Raw genomic sequence first — 14,003 nt, 5'->3', positions numbered from 1 at the left:
TGCTGTATAGGTGCATGAACAGATAAGGTGTTATAATATGAGCCTCAGCGAAGTGCCGCTGGCCAAGTGAACATTTCACTATTCCGCTCAATTGAACATGCTTATCGTACTCAGTGCAAAGCATTAACCAGTTCAGGAATGCATGAGCAGACACACAACAGGCGAGCAGACACATTTATTCTGCATGTTTAAAATGAACATCTGTACATCGGCCACTTATAAAAACACATTTTAATATTGAAAAGAAACAGAGGAGAGGAGTTGATGTATTATCTTTACAATGTGCTTTTAACATCTGATGCTTATTGGCTTTTGAGGGTATCTTGTCCCTTCTCTCGCCATCTTATGATCAAATAAAATTTAATGTAATGCCAAGTAATCCCACATAAACAGGCCCATAACCACAGGCAACTGAAGATTACCGCTTTATGCTTTTGTGACATTATCAAGCAGGCACATTTCAAGCAGAAAAAAAGCATTTGATAAAGCCTCAAAACATTTTAGTCATCAGGGATTAAATCAGCAACAACTGACAATGTGCATGGAATAAAAAAATGTGCTGCATAACTCTATGCCACTGTAATATAAAAAATCTAAAGCAATAAATACAAAAATATAACAAGAGCAACCCTTTCTTTTTATTATCACTTTTGAATTTTCAATTTTTTAAAGGCACTATGAGGAACTTTTATAAATGTGCTGATTTTGTTGACCCCTCCAGGATGAAGACTGCAATCCCCATGAGCATTATCATCCACTGTTGTAAGGACGTGGCTCCTACTGAAGCATTCTATGCTGTGAAAGCAAATTAGTGCAATACAGATCTTGTTTCTGATGCCGTTTTCTATTTAAAGACGACTGTTTGCAGGATGCAGAGTGACAAGGTCATTTATGAGACCAGTGGAGTGGTAGGTGCCAGTCTTAGGGATTAACTGCTGCTCAATTAAACCATTCCCTATGAGTTTTACTACTAAAATAAAGCAAGGGGAGATTTTTTGTTACAGATATTATTTACTCATGTCAAGAACAAAATCTGCAGAGTGATAAGAGGTAGGGGAGAACGGGGTTGGTTGTCACACGGGTTGGTTGGCACACTTGTTATACCTCGCCACCAGAGGGCACTGTCTCTCAAATTGGGGTATGGACATTTCCAGAATTAGGATCAGAGCTCACCTACATAGTCTTCTCTGGAGTAAGACAGCTGAACTTGAGGTGAGAGGACTTTTTGTGTTTTCATGTCAAATTGTAAATATTCAGCTCCTCAGTATTTTTCTTCTAGGCTTTCAAACGATGGGTTTATAACAAATCAAGTGTTACCCTTACAAAGTGTGAGGGGAAAGCTTTAGCTTAGATTTTTATTAGCTAGCTAAGTAGTTGTTAGATAGTTGTTAGCCTTGATGCTAGCAAAAAATTCCAGTTGGGGTTGGTCGTCACATTCTCTTTGGGGTTGGTCGTCACATGTAACAACCAACCCCTATGTTGGAAAACCATGCATGGTGAAATGAGTTGGAGTGTGCAGACCCTACATTTGCCATCACAGTAACTCAGACAGTGACTGCATGTAGCCTAGTTGAGTAGGCCATTATTGTTCGGCCTACTTGTTTTGTTCTTTATGTTGTTATATAGGCTGGACTAAAGATGTGTTTCCTGTTCATGTTCCTTGCTCATTTTATGTTAAAATGCATTAAGTTATGTAGGCCTATCACTTGTCAGTGCAATTAAAATTTCAAATTTAGTTCTGCCTTCTTGCCTTTTTTAAAAGATTTTTCCCATTGAAATTCCATTGTGACAACCATCCCCATAGTGTGTGGCAACCAACCCTATAGTGCTTGACAACCAACCCCATAGTGTGTGATAACCAACCCTATAGTGCTTGACAACCATCCCCGCGATGGTGTTGGTTGTCACAATGTGTCAGAGTGTCTTTGATAGTTAATTGCCTTTTTGTTACAATGAGTTGGAAAATGAGAGGGATACACATTTCAAGCCAACACCTTAAGCTTCAATTTTTTGTATGAATGACTATTGAAAGATGTTTTGATGATGAGCAATCATCAAAACAGTAAAAAGTGTGACAATCAACCCCGTTCTCCCCTACTGCTCTGTCCACAGGGGGCGCCAAAATCAACACAAACCAGAAGTTCCTCACAGGACCTTTAATGTCCTGTTTTGATCATTTACTGTCCCTTCTTTGTGAGGTTTTAAAAGAATCAGGGTATACATGTTGCTTCTCTGCCGTCATAGGAGTCATATAAGATAAACATAAACATAAAGGTGACTTAGTCCTTAAAGCTGCTATTGCACATTCCTGTGACTTGAAATTCACTACCCGTTGTATAAAGTGTCCTAAAATATTACTCTGAAGAAAACATTGTCGGTCACCAAAGATGATTACACGCCAAAAATGTAAACTTGTGCTACGGAAGATCAGATATATATTTCCTAAAACAGAAGTGTAAAAGCAGTCGACACCAGCACGTAAGATTGTGAGAAGATGACCTTTAACTGAACTCAAAGTAGAGCCAGGTGATTTATATGAACCCAAATCAAACAGACAGAAAACTAAACCAGCTCCGACAGAAACTCAAGCTCGAGACTGCCTCCGCTTATATAAGAATCACAGTGTATATATGTGACAACAGAGCTGAATGCCTTTGAAAATCTATGTTGGTATATATCAGTGAAGTTGCAGTGTCCTAGTGTTTGCTTTACATTTCAGACCAAATCTCAAAGTTCAGGGCTGAATTAAGACACTCAGTGTTTCCAATAAAACCTGCTGACATGACAGCCGGAGGCACTAACGTATAGAAAGCAGCAAAGTCATTTTATCCATAAGACAAAGAATACGAAAATGAAGGTAAGGCCTTGAAAAGGGCACCCATCCCCATCCTAATCAGGAGTCCTCTCTTCTGTGAATGAATCATGTGTGAGGGATAAAAATCAATCCGGAGACTGTGATTAACGTCAGCCCTAACCTGACATCTTCTCTGCTGATCTCTCCTCCTGTAGTATTTCAGCGAGGTCAGAAGTCCAAAGTGTCACGCTGGTGCTGCAGCCGCGGGCTGTTCCCACTGTAAAACTGACTGAACCAGCGCCTGTGTTTCTGGATGGCTGAGTCCTCCTTCACCAGGAGAGGCTTGGAGATGTACTTCTTATTGTTCCAGATCATCACGTCTCGCTCAAACTGGACACAAAAAGAGATTCGGAGAAAGTCCCTGGATGGTAAATTATTATTCCAAAAAGCTCTGACAAAGACCAACAGTGAGTGAGTATTGTTGTTTTTATGCTCAGCAGAAAAGGAACAGGCTTTCCAACAAGTACGACCAAGACACAAGAACATTTTGTGCTTTATTACTTTAATGCTGCATCATCTGGGATCTCTGTGAAGTGCTGATGATTAAATGTCACTGCACAGTAAGTTAGTCTATCAGCTGCTGAGATTTGGCATTTGAGTTCAGTCCCAACCTTCACCTTTAAATCCAGTTCCCTCTCATGGCTCTTTGTGTAAATACCACGTGGAGACATAAAATACCAAAACAGTTTAAGACATTTCAGAAGCATTCAAGAAAATGAGAGACGCTGAATGAAAGGTGTCCCACAGCAACAGGGGATATCCGATATCACAGCCTTTTAATGAAACCAGAGGAGGCTTTTGAAATGAGAGTTTGCATCGAGAACCAGATTTAAATCCTAAAAGCTTTATCTTACTTGTCTTTTGCTTCATTTTGATGGTTTTATAATCAAAATCCTAATTTAGTCAGTTTTGTTCCATTTCACAGTCCAGTCAAGTCAAATGTATTGATATAGCACCTTTAGAAAAAGCAGAAGCTGACTCTACAATAAACAGTTTTAAAGAAGAACAGAAACAGGCCACTTATTCGACACACTGTGGGTCGAGTTCTTGAGGGGAAGTTTGATTTATAGTTTCTAACATACAGTTTTTTTTTCGGGATGAATCAGTGACAGTGTTTTTCCCTTCCACACTCAGATAATTATCAAGTTTAATGAGGACTGTTTGCGCCTCTTCTGTGACTGTGTGGTGTTACATCTGCTGGAAATGATGACGCAGAATTAAACCAAAGGCAGAGGGGGAGGAAGACACAAGCAGTTATTTATTTATGTTAGAATAACTCAGAATTAAAGCTATATTCTCTTGATTAATGGAAATATATTTTACAGGTTTCATGAGATTTAACTTTAAAAAAAATACTGTATTGTCTAAAAATCCCTGGCTATCATATCTAATGGATTATTCAGCCAGTTTTCAAAGTCATTGAAAACTATGTCAAAAAGGTTGAATGATATACTCTGTGATCGAATCTATCACAGTCTGTTAGAAGTCAATGTACACTGAGTGCCAAAGAACCATATTCAAGCTTAAAGGATAATCAGCGTGGCTCTCTGTGTCTCGGCAGGATGCAGTAACACTCTCTGTATATTTAACTGAGAGAGGTTGGACCTGACTGAGAGATGACCTGGAAGAGCAGATGCACAAAGAGGGAAGGGGGGTTGAGTTGTCAGAATATGACGAAGCAGGATTTGTTTTGCTGACTCAGCATTCTGTAAACATGTTCGGAGCTTCTGGAGGTCTTGCTTTCATGACTAAATGTCCCAATAACATGATTGCTTTTTAATGTTGCTATGCTATGATGTGATGTGATCCTCCAATCAAAACATCTCTAGAGTTATCCTGTAGAATCCCCTGCTATGATATTCATCAGTCCAACTCGGTGTATTCAGATCTGTCTGTTGTCTTTGCTTGCTGGGAGTGAATAAATCTTGGCTGCGCCTGACTTCAAACTTCTCCAGGGAATTTTTGAGTGCTTTCATGACTCCAGTAGTTTTTCTTTTTTAGGCATTTTGACAACAGTTTTGTCAAATACTACCAAAGCACCTGTAAACCAGGCAGGAGGGAGCTGAGACAAGCTGTTTGTTTACCCGAAACCTAAACTCTGAAATAAAAGCTGCTGAGAGGCTCTATAAGAGTGCAAACTGTGTTGATCACTGAGAAAGAGCCATCTCTCAGTACATGTTACAGTAACTGATCTATTTTTCCAAAAAAGAGATGAATGTTAACATTCACAGAATGATGTGGATCCATTCATTCATTCACCAAAGACAGCTATAAGGAAGAGGAGAGAGTCAGTGTGTACTGCACCTGGGTGCACTCTGCCCTGAGGATGAACTTCGGCACGACAGGCGGGATGTTGGACTGATAGAAGACGATGTGAGAGACGCACTGCAGCAGAGGCTCCACTGGAGTCACACAGTGCAGGATGACTCCCCGACCAAGGAAACTGTGCTCAAAGTGCAGGAACACCACTCCTGGACCCACCTGACACACACACACACACACACACACACACACACACACACACACACACACACACACACACACACACACACACACACACATCGTTTATTGCAGCGACCCAGACAGTGCAATCAAGAATACGTTTAAATAAGTAAAAATAAAATTAAAAATAAATAAAGAAACAATAAAAATATATATACAAATGTTACAAATGGTGTAAATTTGTTCCTTTTTAAAAATCAGTTATGTTATTGATTATTATATCTATGGTAAATCATATCAGGGAGTTACCACTGCTACTGACTGTACCTGTCTGGCAACAACATCCACATCCAGCAGAGAGCAGTGGCGTCCAAACACAGTGATCCCATGTTTCAGCAACATCTTAGAACAATGCTTGTTTGGCTCTGACTCTGGTTCCCACTGGGCCTTCAAAGGAAAACAAATACACACATGCACACACACACAAAAAGCACATACAGTAACATTTAGACATGGAAACATAGATTCAGAATGTATCTCTTACAAAATAAGTAAACCATGTAAACAGGCCTGTACTAACTACAATCTAAGTAGCATTAGATGTCATTATAAAATCTCTGCAATCAAATCAGGATTAGTTCAGTAAACCTGTGAAATAATGTTTGACCACAAAGCTGAAAAAAAAACTCTGTACCTTCCAGTCATGTCGTAAAAATTCCCAGGTTTTGCTGTTGGTGTAACGCAGATCTACCCCGCTCACGATACCAGGTGTGTGCAGGTGATTTAGGTGAGCTATGTCGGCAGCATTTTCAGGAATCTCCTACATGAAGGAGATGTTATAGCTGTGTTAAAAGCTTCTGATTCCCTGCCTGGGGAGTTGTTGCTTAGTCTAATAATTATTGCTGTGTGTGTGTGTGTAAAAACACATCACATACCTGTATGTGAGCATTAATGAAATGTTCCGTTCTTCCCCGATAGACCCACTCCCCCTTTTTAATTTCCTGCAGCTCGGGGACGGTCCACTGAGGCTCTTCTCCATCGCAGTGAAACCAAATCAGGATCTGGCCGTTGACCTCGCAGCAGGGCCAGCTGCGCACTTTGGCAAACTCAGGCACTGAATGACAAATTTAAAAAAACCAATCGAAATCATGCAGGCTCTTTAGTCTGCTCATTGAGCTGCAGTTCATTTAGACATCTGCATTCTTAACAAACTTACTCTATATACCACACCTATTCACTGCTCCTCAAAATACTGCTATTACACACGGCTGATGTCACGACTAGAGGTCAGAAAACAGCAGCTATTGTAATTCTTAGAGAACATAGAAAATGAAATAAAAGTATTGCAAAGAGCTAAAGTCGATGTGTTAACCAAACATGCTCATTTCAGAGGACTCTTGAAGAAAACACTGCCCTTGCAGTGCCACCTCCTGGACACAAATAAATGTCCAGTTTTATACATAACATGTCTATTATTTTACACCAATGTCAAACATGTCTACATATACTGTATTTATGTTCCCTATGATAGGAGTCTTCTTTTCTTTCCACCCACAGCAACAAGAGCCTATGGATCAGTAACATGTAAGCATATCTTGTGCAATCACTTAAAACAAGATATCCTACCACCCTCTGAATGCATCATGCAATTCACTGATGATCCTAGTGCACAGAAATATCAAGGTCTATCAACTTTTTTAATTATACAATGGAATAAAGTGAAACATACGTCTTATTTCAGCAAATAGCTTAGGAGATTAAACATGAGCCATGAAGTTATGAGTCTTAAAGTATCTTTCTCCTGGAACAAGGGACCTTTCGTGGAATCAGGGTCTAAATTTAGTTCTGGGGTAGTTATTCTACCCCTGAAAAGCCCCTCCCCAGGAGGTAGTACTGTCCAAAGGTCTGGGAACTTTGGTGGGCAGGGCCTGCAAGACTGAACGTCTCTGATTGGTGGAGTACTGGCAGTGTTTTTATTTCACCTGACAATGGCCTCTGTCTTTTCTTACTGCCCTCTACTGGTCTGACGGTGTCCTGCAATTACTTTGATTGCGTCTCCATATGTCACCAGCCTGATTTGCAAAATCTTCACAGAACTTCAGGCGGCAGTGGAAACAGACAAAAGAGGGACACAGGAACCATTTAGTTCCTTGAAGAGAGGTTCCTGGAGCCAAAAGTTCCTGGTACTGCTGGAATACTGACAGGACTGTGTAGGAGCTTTGTTATAGTATCTTTTTTTTTGCTCTCACTCAAACGACCAAAGCACTGAGAGATAGTCACGATGTAATCAGTGTATAAGTTATCATTGCTACATGCTCTTTCTAAAGGAGAACCATCTTCACTTTGTACCTTTCTCTGTGTAGGGGATCTTCACACACTTGCCATTGTTCCCCTCAAACTGCCATCCATGAAACGGGCACTCTATGCAGCTCCCCACCACTCGTCCTCCCACGGCCAGGTTGGCGCCCAGGTGAGGGCAGTAGGCATCTAACACGTAGGCCTTCCCATCTTGGCCCCGAAACACCGCCACTTGTTCACCTGGGATGAGATGTTACAGCAGGGACAAACACAGAGATAAGATCTTCATGAATAAGCTGCCACTTTAGACTAGCATGAAATGGTTTACACACAAGATAGAAGAAAAGTTTAGGATTTTCATTTACTTGAAGTTATTTGTGCAGAAGATGAGACTGTGTTTGTGATCCGGTGAATTATTTTTGTACTGGGATCATATGGAGGCCCGATACAGACAAGTGAGAAAAAAATAGTTGTAGATTAAAAAAAGTCCTCTGATCAGAAATATGTTCAAGCCCATTTTCTTTGACCTTTTTTTAAATAATTGAAGCAGGTGGAACATGCTTAACAGTTTAAAAGCTAAGAGTAAACCATGAAATCGTTCAGTTCCACATGAGGTTGAGATGTAAGTCAGGCTTCTGTGGCTTCATTCGGTGTTAATACAATTCAACAATACAGTGAAAGATTCACCCGTATGAAAATGTGTGTTTACGCAAACAAAAAGAAGTACTTGAGAAAAATGATCCTGTTAAGCTTTTGTTTTTCACAAATTAATTCTCTGTATGTTTCCCTGTTTGCTGGATGAGTAAGATAAAGTCCCAGAAAGTCTTTCTATTTAGCAAGTGGTCTGTTCTCCCCGTTTCACAGATTTAAAACTTCAGGATTTAAAAGCTCCTTTTTTTATAAACCTGAGAGGACAATAAGTTTACACTTTCCATGGATCACTTGATTCATTTTTTTTCTCATTTTCCCCCTTAGGGTTCCACAGTAAGATATGCATTGCTGTTTATTATGCTGTCTGTTTTTTTAGCACTGTCTCTGAGGGTCACAAAATCTTACATTTTCACATTCTACACCAAGTGTCTTCACCCTAATAAGCCATTTGACTGTATGTACTGTATTAGGCGTGACTTTTGGCCGACCTACGACTCAGATTGCTCCCAGATTAGCACAGGCTGGGTGACTGTGGCTAAGAGTAACCACAGAGCCAGCTCTAGTTGTGTCCAGTCAGGATACTCTGTGGTGAAATTCTGAGAAGTCCAAGATAAGGCTCAAACTAATGAGGGGTGACACAGCACTGTGCTACTGACCCAGGTCTGTTGTGGGGCAGAGCTGACCCACAGCACAGCGTGTGAGAGCAGCACATGGGAAAGGACAACGTGGGCAGAATTCAATAAATGATTTCAAATGGATGACTGTTGAGAAAGTTAAAGAGCAGACAAGGAGGCATTTACAGCAGGACACAACCTGATAGATGTTAATCTCTCATTTAGTTCAACAGAGCTTAGGGCAGTAAAACGTCAGGTGCTGTAGGGTTTAACCTGTGCTGAAGGGACAAGAAGAATATGCAAGAAAAATACACAATCATGATATCTACTGAACACAAAGCAGTGAGAACAGAAGATTTATGAGCTCCTATGTGCACTAGTGTTGTAGTGCAAAAGATCTCTATAAGTCACAGGAGCTAGAAACACTTGGTCTGGCGTGGGACTTAAGCTCATCAGTACTCATCCCTGTCCAGGTCATGGATTCTATTTCAAGACAGCTCTTAACACCATTAAGGTGATTGGATGGATGCTGGTTGGTGTCACATGCAGCCAACTCACATTCTGATGTTTGCTTGGAGGAAACAAGAGAGTATGTCATCAAATCTCAAATTCCTCTCTGCAATAACTTTTGATAAAATAATTGGCACATTTCTCATGTTGCACAGAGACACATGGGCTGCTGTGAAGAGTCATAAATGATCATCACCTGGCTCCATCTGTCCAGCAGCGCTGAGACACACCCTCATTGATAGTTAATCAACATGCAGCTGTCTTATGAAATATGACAATTCAGTTGATTCATGCTGTCATCACATGCACCCCCCTCTGCTTTCTCATTACTGACACCCGTCTCTGGAGTTTTATCAGCTTCATCATTTTCTCTGCAGAAGTCATCAGTCACTAACTCCACCACCAGTATCAGCACATAGACACCCGATGAGTATGACATCTCCCTGCAGATTCAAAGCACCGTTATCTTTTCCACTAATAATAATAACCGCAACACTTTAAGCTTTCTGCTGCTACCAATGAGCTTATATGACAAACTGCATCTGCAGACAGGGAGCAGTGATCTTGACTGAAAGCTCAGCAAAGTGCTAAGAAGTGGATTTTGAGTTGAGGTTGCTTTATGAAATGGTTAGTTTCTTTTTGATCTAAAGCAAAAAGTGCAGATTATTTGATCAATAGATCCTGAACAAATTGACAATATTGTTGAAGATTGTATCAGTCGTTAAATTAAAATTAGCTCCATTTTCAAAGACTGGTATCAAATATTCTCAAAAGCAGAAAACGTCACCTTGATTCTTTAAACGTTTTAATCTACATCACAGGTAAAATGACTAACTGTTTAGTTAAAAAATAATGTTTGACCTCCTAATCTGTCATAAAATCACTGTTAGTCATACCATCTGCTGAATCACTCCACAAAGGCAGGTGTCTCTTATTACTGGTGGATCTGTTTTGTAGGTATAACACCTTTCGTATTCTGTTTGTGTATTTCTGGCAGCTGATGTGACAGAATCATGAAAGCGCCGCACACTCTTTGAAACCTTTTTGAACTCAAACTCAAAGAAACTCCATGAAGAGATCAAACAGACCCACGTCAAATCCACACCAGAATAACAGAAATGTGAAGTCTAGTTAAACTGCATGCCCTGATGAAAATATGCCAAAATAAATCACATATTAGGGTGAAACAAATTTAAACTTTGTAGCAGAGAAGAGACACAAATACGATGTATCAAAAACTCTTTTCATATCAGTGATCATAGAGAGGCTCAGACTGGCTGTCAGGTTATCCTGTCCTCCGAGTCAGAGGTTAGATAATGCTTGTAATTACAAACTGATGTAAGAGACGTTATTATTCAGACAGTCAGACTGGTTTGATTGTATGATTATGATTTCATTTCAGATGCTGATGAAAAACTGTTTCCATGATCACATCTGATCAATCTCCACAAAGAGTGATGGCTACACGCTCAGCAGAGGATTCATCCCTCAGAGTAATTGATTCATTTTAGTGACAATGAAAGAAGCTTTTTACTTTCATCAGTAAAAGGCTAAAATCAAGGAGTGGGAAAACATGGCCTCAGGCTCTAGAGGTGGCACATTTGAGTTTTATACTCTCTGATATTAAAATGATCAGCAGAATCATTGTTGATAGGAGAAATACTGATTGACTGCTGCTGTTATGTAACAACTCTGTTGATTTTTAATTCAGTGTTTGCCAACATGACCCTTCATATCAGAGGAGCCTTTTAAAGTTCATTGACCTGAGACAATGAGGCTTTGTTCACAAAGAGGTTACTAAGCAGCCTGATCCTCAAACAGTAAGCTGCTGTGTTTCAACCTTCATACCAAATCAAAACTTTGTAAGGTGAGCTTGTATCTCTTATCTTAGCGACCAAGTCTCAACACAACTATCAGCACAACAGAGACGAGTGGACGAGAAAATATCAAGGCTGTAATTTAAAGCAACATCCAGAAAAAACAAAACAATCATGTTTAATATAATTTACAATTTTTCATTTCACAAGTCGGATATGAATGTGATGGCAATAAATTTAAGTATAATTAAAAGTCATTATTTTAACAACGTATGCACCTGACAATGACACCAATTAATTAAACTTTCTAGAACTTCCTAAAGCTAACTAGGAAAGCTAATTTAAGTGACAATTTATTTTTAAATGTTGATATTTATCTACATGCAAACTAATGTCTCTTTAACATCACCTGCAAGAAAACTGTGCTATGAACTCTAAGTTAAACCTGATCGGCAAAATCTATTTAGCAACTAGGTCCAACTCACAAATCTTAACTGATCAGACCTATGTTCAGGTGAGCCTTTAAAATCTAGATCTGATATAGAGACCTTTCAACATCTGTCCTCAATACGACACCTATCAAAATGCACCATTACAATAACAATAAGCAAGTGAACCGTAACCAATACGGCACAGAAACTAAACAATACTAAAGTTATCATCTGACTCGGAGCCAGTATACTTAGACTCTTCGGATCTACATCATCCCAAAGAGGCTACAGACTTTTTAGAAACAGAGTTAACCTTTTTTTTAAAGAAAATTGAACAAGGTTGTAATCACAAATGGAATAAACTGGGTTTTCGAGAGTCTGCAGTGTCTCTCAGATTATCTAGTCCAGATCTGACCAGTAGGTATAGTGGTTCCAGATCCAAAGTGTTCGGAAGCTGAAAATCAGATGATAAGTTCAGTGTTGCAAAAATCAACCACCTTCAGGGTAAATTATTACAGCAAACAGACAACTGTTTGGTGATAATAGACGCTGAAATGTTTTCAAAGCTTCAAAATGTCATAGTGGAGGGAAGTTAAAACTTAAGTTGAGCTTTGGGTATCAGAAAGAATAATATCTCTGCTCTCGGTTTTCTATAGAAACTGATATTAATGACTGTTCAGAGAGTAAACATAGAGAGCAGCAGTTTGTTTTATACTTTAAACTGTATACAAGCAAAACCACAATGAATATGCTGCCACGGTCAAATAAGGACAAGGACTACCTGTTACTCCTGGTGCTTTAGTCTACCATGCTCACCTGTGAGCATCCTCAGGTAAAGAGGGGTGCAGAGTCAGCATCCTCACTCCCTTTCCCATAGTTTGTCTAACCAGACTTATCTGCTGATGCACTGACCTGTTCCAGTTCACACATGTGTATTTGGAGAAAGTGTTGTCTCTTGGGGAGGCTGACAAATAAGATTTACATAACAGGAGACAATAACTTAATTTTATTGAAATTATTTCCCAAAGTTTATCAAGCTTTCCCTCCGACAATAAATCAACATGAAACCTGCAGAAGTATGATGAGCTTCCATAAAAACGTCTCATACCTACGACAGAGACGTTCCTGACCTCCCCCCTCTGCAGCAGGTGTGAGTCCAGAATTCGGAACCAGCCGTTCGGATAAACAGGGGGCAGGTCTCCAACCTTCCTCCTGCGGCGGATCTCGTTGGCAGCCTGGGCTTTGGATCGACCCCCCTCAGCGATGTAACCCACATCATCCGGGGCTTTCAGTATCTCCAGAGGACTGAAGAGAAGTCTGTAAAGCCAGCCGAGGAAGAGGAGGCAGACTCCAGTGATGAGGCAGAGCAGTGCCCGGGACAGAGACCCGGTTTCTCTCCAGGTCCCCGGGTTCTCATCCCCTGTGAGGTCAAGCAGGTCTCTGCGTCCTCGGAAGAAAAGCGACGCGCCTGCTCCAAGCGCAAAGACAGCAGCCACCTTCCCGACGCATAGATTCTGACTGTCCATCTGCTCTCCTGAGTGGACTCTACTGAGTCTTGGACCCGGTGCTCACTCTGCTGAGTCCTGGACCCGGTGCTCACTCTACTGAGTCCTGGACCCAGTGCTCACTCTGCTGTGTACCGGACTGACTCACTAACCCTAACCACAGTAATGAAGTTTATTGAGTTTACTAGAGGACACTTTATCAGAAGGTGTCTTCCGGAAGTTATACTCCTCGTCAGGGAGTCTTGGAGAGCCACACCCACATGTTTAATGGACCATGTATAAATCTCACAGGCAGGGAACGTTCAGTATGTCTCTGCAGGGAACATCACTTTAAACACATTTATTAATACCTTCTTAAATTAGTGTTAAATACTTGGTGCAGATCACAATGATTAATTATTAAGATATAGCTTTATTAAGATGATAAATTAATGTCCTTAAAGGTAAAAAAAAAATAAGATAAAAAGTTAAACTGTGTTGCACAAAGATGAAAACAGAACATTGTGTAGGCCTACTGAGTTTGGCACAAAGCAAACGAGAAAATTGAGTATTAGTATTTTGTAATGTTGCACAACATGTTTATTTTGTGCATTTGTATGCCTTTCTAATGTTCCTGGATATTTTACATGCTGATATGAAATTGCAATAGCCTGCTGCTTAGTTTGGCATTTTATCTTTAAACTGATGTTCATCAAAAAATTATTAAGCTAACTGTTGAACTTTTGTAGCTCTGCACCTCCATAGACAGAACACAGCTTTTATTCTTCAGTAAAATGTTCTGCTGTTATTTCAAGCCTTGCATATGGAAGCCCCCTTACTACCTTTTATTTACAGGGATTTCCTATGATAATAAATATACCACAGATGTTTTTTACTCTTTT

The 14,003-nt window shown here is 40.1% G+C and overlaps 1 protein-coding gene and 1 long non-coding RNA gene across 2 annotated transcripts; one reads left to right on the top strand and one right to left on the bottom strand.

Moving 5' to 3' along the window:
- Nucleotides 1–2,060: 2,060 nt before the first annotated feature.
- On the bottom strand, nt 2,061–13,354 carry zgc:92275 (uncharacterized protein LOC436885 homolog). The gene is made up of 7 exons (XM_034710231.1): nt 12,726–13,354; nt 7,646–7,834; nt 6,232–6,410; nt 5,991–6,116; nt 5,624–5,743; nt 5,159–5,335; nt 2,061–3,184 (listed from the first exon to the last, which is right to left on the bottom strand). The coding sequence occupies exons 1-7, from the start codon at nt 13,141–13,143 to the stop codon at nt 3,023–3,025; spliced, it is 1,371 nt and encodes a 456-aa protein (XP_034566122.1). The 5' UTR covers nt 13,144–13,354; the 3' UTR covers nt 2,061–3,022.
- Nucleotides 3,023–4,794, top strand: LOC117831514. The gene is made up of 2 exons (XR_004635011.1): nt 3,023–3,265; nt 4,416–4,794. It is a non-coding gene; the product is annotated as an uncharacterized LOC117831514 (long non-coding RNA).
- Nucleotides 13,355–14,003: the final 649 nt, after the last annotated feature.

This window comes from Notolabrus celidotus, chromosome 19 (assembly GCF_009762535.1).
Source record: "Notolabrus celidotus isolate fNotCel1 chromosome 19, fNotCel1.pri, whole genome shotgun sequence".
Lineage (NCBI taxonomy): Eukaryota > Metazoa > Chordata > Actinopteri > Labriformes > Labridae > Notolabrus > Notolabrus celidotus.
Note: the sequence above shows the minus strand (reverse complement) of the source record. Positions and strands in the feature narration are given on the sequence as shown.